This window comes from Marmota marmota, unplaced genomic scaffold, assembly GCF_001458135.2.
Source record: "Marmota marmota marmota unplaced genomic scaffold, marMar, whole genome shotgun sequence".
Lineage (NCBI taxonomy): Eukaryota > Metazoa > Chordata > Mammalia > Rodentia > Sciuridae > Marmota > Marmota marmota.
The window spans coordinates 47,607,500-47,613,358 of NW_026000229.1; the positions used below are offsets into that span (position 1 = coordinate 47,607,500).

Below are 5,859 nucleotides of genomic sequence, written 5' to 3' on the forward strand. Positions count from 1 at the left end.
TTCCGCCTCTGGCGCCGCGGTGCCGGGCTCCGTGCAGCTGGCGCTGAGCGTCCTGCACGCCCTGCTCTACGCCGCGCTCTTCGCCTTTGCCTACCTGCAGCTGTGGCGGCTGCTCCTGTATCGCGAGCGGCGGCTGAGTTACCAGAGCCTCTGCCTCTTCCTCTGTCTCCTGTGGGCAGCGCTCAGGACCACCCTCTTCTCCGCCGCCTTCTCGCTCAGCGGTTCGCTGCCCCTGCTCCGGCCGCCCGCTCACCTGCACTTCTTCCCCCACTGGCTGCTCTACTGCTTCCCCTCCTGTCTCCAGTTCTCCACGCTCTGTCTCCTCAACCTCTACCTGGCGGAGGTAAGGCGGGAGGACCGACTTGCGGGAGCCCTGGCGGTGAGCGGAGCCGCCCCATCAACTCCCGCCGAGGGCCGGCGGCTGGGGGGGCGGGGGAACAGTGAGAGGCGGACTCGAGACCAGCCTGGGTAAACTGAGGCACCCCTGGAGTGTGCGCCAGTGTTTTCGCCCTAAACTTAAGCATCTGGTTGATTCGGTTACTGAAGGGCTTGGCAGAGTGTGAGTAAGAGAATGTGTGTTCTGTCAACTTAAAAACAGCAGGACAACCCCTTTTGTTCAGTGTTCTGGTCCTGTAAGGTAAGGGGTTGGTGGCAGCAACAAAGTAGCAACGCCAGAAGTAGCAGCTCCGGTAGCTCCGCTGAAGCTGGACTGTGTTGAGGGAGGTTGGATGCTGAGGTAGCAGCAGCTCTGCTGAAGCTGGACCTCTGCCAGCCATTACGTCACCAGGCAGAGCTGTTCCTCTGCTATTGTTGCTGCGTTTCTTTTATTAGAAGCTTATATTCCCTCCTGCATCTCCTTTCCTGTGGCTCAATAAGGCTCACACAAATTCTGATCGATCGTTCCCAGCAGGGTTAACCATCAATAACCAATGCTGCAGGTCAGTCTAAGGACCTCCATAAAGCCCTTAATATTTGCTCCAGGTGCTTCATGCTTTGGTAATTTATCCTACCTCTTACAGTATAGCTTTTTTTGGAGCAAATTAAGAAAGAAAATACTCCTTAACTTGTGCCTATTGCAGAAACAAGCCACCAAACTGTTTTTGCAATAACTTGCTTAATTGCTGGAACCTAATCACACCCCCTTTCTCTTTTATGGGGAATTGCTGGTTGAATTGCATTGTTCTGCAGCGCTTGAGTATTTGACCCATTTCAAACAGGTTTGGGAGTTTAAGGTTGTCAATCATGTGTGTCAGCTAGTGGTATTTAAGCCACAGTATTTTGGGAACTGCCCCAAAATGCGCCCCCCGCCCTTCCCTCCAAAGAAAAGCTTGAGGAGGGGAGGAACAAGGTGACATCATATGCTTAATACTGACTAATATAGAACAATATTGGTCTATGCAGCTAATCCTCTCAAAGGCTTTTGGAGGTGATGAGAATTAACATAATTCCTAGCAAAAGCAAAAAAAGAAAAAACATTTGAGGCAGATTAGGTGTTTACATTTCCTTCATAAATCAACTCTTTTCTCCCTTAATAATAAACAATACATACTTTTAAAATCACGCACATAACTTCAGCTATTTAGCACACTAAAAACAACAGTTAGGTAACAAAAGTAATTTAACTTTAATTCTTTTTCATTTCAATTTTTTGGCAGTCCAAGCAATATAATGACAAAAACCCAAACAGCAAGAAGCAGAAATAAAAACAATGAGTAATCATTAATCAAATGATCATGCTATAATCATGTCACTTATTTGAGGATGTTCTAATCTTCTAGTTGTTTAAGCTGTTTTAACACTTGATAGAAGTTTGAGTTTCTGATAGGCTATTAGTGGCTTCTCATCACTGTAAGCCTTATATAGCGTCAGATACAATTAATTTACCTGAAAGTGACTAGCAGTTCACATGCTGTGAGCATACAGATAACTTGTTTTCCCCCATACATTTTGACTTACAAAGTCATATTCATGGTTCATTGTAAAATAGTTGGCATTTCATTAATGACTAAGCACTCTTTACTTGAGATATATACCATAAAATGCATAATTTAAATGTACAGTTAAATTTCACACATGTATACACCCATGTTACCACCACCCAGAATATAAAGCATCTCTAGTGCCCTAGAAGATTCCTTGTACTCTCTACCAGCTAGCTCCTCACTCCAAGATAAAGCAGCTAACATTATCACACTAGAAAAAGCATCAATATTTAAGCTCAGAATTCTAAAAAGTATGGTTTTACAGCATAAAATACACAAAGTATCTAGATCAGGTTTTCAGACATTTGATTAATATTCCAAGCTAGTAAGGAAGAATTTAAAGTCTAAAAATCTTCCTAGTAAACAATAATCTCATTGGTGTTGTGTACTTTTTTGAGACAGCAATAAAACACTATTGACCTAGAAAACATAACTTTAGCTCAGTTTCTTTCCAAATTTTTTCTTTTGTGGTGTCTCCTAATAACAATGTGAGTTGTCTATTTTTTTTTTTTTTTTGTAATCAAACGATTTTAGAACATGTAACAGTACTTAAGTATATTTTCAACATTTTGGAAATCCTATTTAAAAAGAGACTTTTTAATCAGAAACATTTTTCCCTTTTAGAGAAACTCCAAAGGAACCTGAATTTTAAAGATTATTTTAATCCAGTTTTTAATATCAGTTCCACATAACTGGAAATGTACTTCCCATTGATCACTCTGAATTAATGAAGTTTCTTCGAAGTGAGTTTTTCATATTATATCAAAGTGGTAGAGAAAGTCTGTTGGCCAATAGGAAACTGATACTTGGTTATTTTTAACTCAAAGTCTTTTGTTTACCCATTTGTCATATTAAAAACAACTCTATTTTACTTTTGACTCTATTTAAAGCATTTGTTATACTTTTCTCACTAACTAAAAATATTTTAAATTTAAGGATTTAGGTATAAAAACTATGGATCAGCAAAAAATGGTAAAGCAACTATTACTACTTTGAACACATTTTGGTGGGTCTTCCAAAACTCATGTTTTTTAATAGAACTGCCTAAACCACTCTTTCTCTTTGACTATATTTGGATGGAATTGAGATAAGAAGTGGCCCTTTCTGAAACAATTAGGCTTTTCAACTTAACCTCCTGGAAACAGACTGTTGGAAGGAAAGGGAAAAAGAAAAGTACACTAATCTAAAACCACATTGAACTTTTTCTGGCAATATCAGTAGAACATGAATGTAACCAAACAAGGGTTTACACTCCTGTAATTTCACTGGAAAAACTCTTCTGTATCTAAAACAGATTATCTGATAAAACTGATGCTATCCACATGTAAAAGGACTTAAAATGAGAGTTAGTACACTATCTTTGGAGCATTGAAATGCAAGCCAAAATCAATGAGTTCATCTTTGAGGCTCATATTGACATTTTTTCTTGCAATTTTGTATTATGAATGCCAGTTGCTTAGTCAGGATAAAATACAGTGACTTAGTCATAATGACTAAACACCTAGGAAAATTAAATTTAAAATCTTAACTCTTATATTCATTGATGATGTTATTGTTCCTTCCAATGGATAAGCTCTTCCAAATATTGATGACCCTTTAAATAACAAGAAAGTCAACTTACAGGTATGTTGGTTTTGTCATGTTTGGTGATTTCCCATAAAAAATATTTTCACTACTTAAAATGAAAATTCCTTGAGGATAAGAAGTTATTTTATATTTTTACTTTACAGCAACTAGAACAACAGTAAATATATTATTGAATGATGATCTAAAAATTTCAAAACCTAGAAAATATTTAGTCATCAAATGTGTGTGGATTTAATTATATTTTAATGAATATTTGAGGTGAATTATGGACTGTCAGGAATCTTTATATTTTCTGTCTTGAAGATTCCATATTATTAATGCTAAGATTCTCTTAGATTATCTTGGTTTGATTAAAGAGTTGTTTTTTTTTTTTTTATTACCGTGGGTAAAATCTCACTAGTGAAACTACTTTTTTAGAGTTTTGTTAAGCAAAGATATTTTCATAACATGAAAATGGCATATAATCATTAGAGTTTAGCTAATTTGGTTTCAACAAATTCTAAACAGAAAGGCTAAGTCTCAGAGTAGTACTATTCTCTGGTAATAGCGGCCAGGTTCAGTATTTGACATTTATTTGTAACTGTGATATAAACTTTTATCAGAATCTACTAAGGTACATTTTTTCCACTAACTTAATCCTGTTTTTCTGAGACCAGAGTTTCCGATACATATCTTTTGCAGAAAACATCATAATGCCTTATGTTTTATGCATTTAATATTTTCAAAGCATTTTATACATTTATCTTCATCTAACTCCTATGAAACAAAAAAGGGATATGATTTGTCCAGGGTCATATGGCTAACATGTACCAGATGTGAGACTACCGTATAGTTCCAATGCTGTAAAGTCTTATCAAGTAAATCTTTCTATACCATGAACTTTCCTGGGTATCATTAATTCTTTATTATTTAGTGCTGCTTCAACTTTCCCATTTTCACACTGTTTCAAGCCTTTTCCATTGTTTAGAAAACCTTTTATTCCCCACTGCGGTCCTCAGCATATGACCCTTACCTCCTATTTTATAGAAATAGAAGCCAGAGCCATCTGTCTGACCAGATTCAGATAAATGCTTAACAGTGCTGCAGAGGGTATTTATCTTTTCTAATGCATGATTGAGCTGGGTAAGTAAAGAAATTCCTCAGAGCCAAAAACCACCACAAAAAAAAAAAAAAGTACAGAATGACAAAATACCACACAGATGTTTGTCTTAGGGGTTGCAAGTGGTTATCAACTGTTTCCTGTTAGCCCACAGCCCATATTTTCATTTTGTGTGCTGGGTGTATAGGCAAGTGACATTGGAGGCCTATACTTGGTGGTGAGGTCTAATGTGAGACCTCTTCCCCTTACCATAAGTCCAGAATCCTTACAGTATACACCTTCAATTGATGAACTAGGAAAATAAGCAGATCTTCAGAGCTTGATAGTGGGATTTGGACCTGTCTCTGCCTTGTATCTGGGTGCAAGGGGTAACAAATTGGGGAAAGAAAAGTCTTCCCTGAGAATGTATAAGAAGCTACCTATTAAGTAAGTTTAAAGCCAGAGTTCACATCAGTTCTGTGATTTTAGGGGTGGGTAGGTAGGCCCAACCTGAAAATGTGAAGTTATCCTTGCCTGGTAATAATCTCAAGCACCTAGAAGGAACAAATGTAAATCATCTGTGGAGGATTGTACTTTAAACCCACAATCCTGACAGATAAAATTCCAAGGAAAATGAACCCAAAAAATCACACTGGGGAATCTTACCTACAAAGATGACAGATATCAGAATTATCAAATGCATACAGGTTGAGCATTCCTAGTAAAAAATCTGGAATTGAAAATGCTCCAAAATCTGAAAATTTTTGAATACCATTATGACACCACAAGTGGAAAATTCCAAGTGTGACCTAATGTGATGGGTTTTGCTAAAAACCCAGGTACAACAGTTTATATAAAATTATTCTCAGGTCATGTGTGTAAGGTATACATGAAACATAGTTGAATTTTGTGTTTGGACCTGGATTCCATTCCCAAGATACATTATTATATGTCAACATTCTTAAACCAAACAATTTGAAATTTATCTTGTCACAAGCATTTTAGATAAAGGATGGTCAACATATAGTATAAAATATTCACTTAAATGAATTAAGAATAAAACATTAAGATATAAAACTAGCACACACCTGTAATCCCAGCCACTTGGGAGGCTAAGGCAGGAAAATCACAAGTTCAAGGCCAACCTCAGTAAATGAGCAAAAGCCCTAAGCCACTTAGCAAGACCCTCTCTCCAAAAAAAAAAAGAGGGGG

At 37.5% G+C, this 5,859-nt stretch overlaps 1 protein-coding gene across 1 annotated transcript in view; it reads left to right on the forward strand.

Annotated features, from left to right (window-relative positions):
- Gpr137c (G protein-coupled receptor 137C) overlaps positions 1-5,859 on the forward strand; it is a 49,467-nt gene that overhangs the window by 160 nt on the left and 43,448 nt on the right. Inside the window, exon 2 of the mRNA XM_015480193.2 lies at positions 2-343. Coding sequence (XP_015335679.1) covers positions 2-343 — 342 coding nt within the window. The remainder of the gene's footprint in view (position 1; positions 344-5,859) is intronic.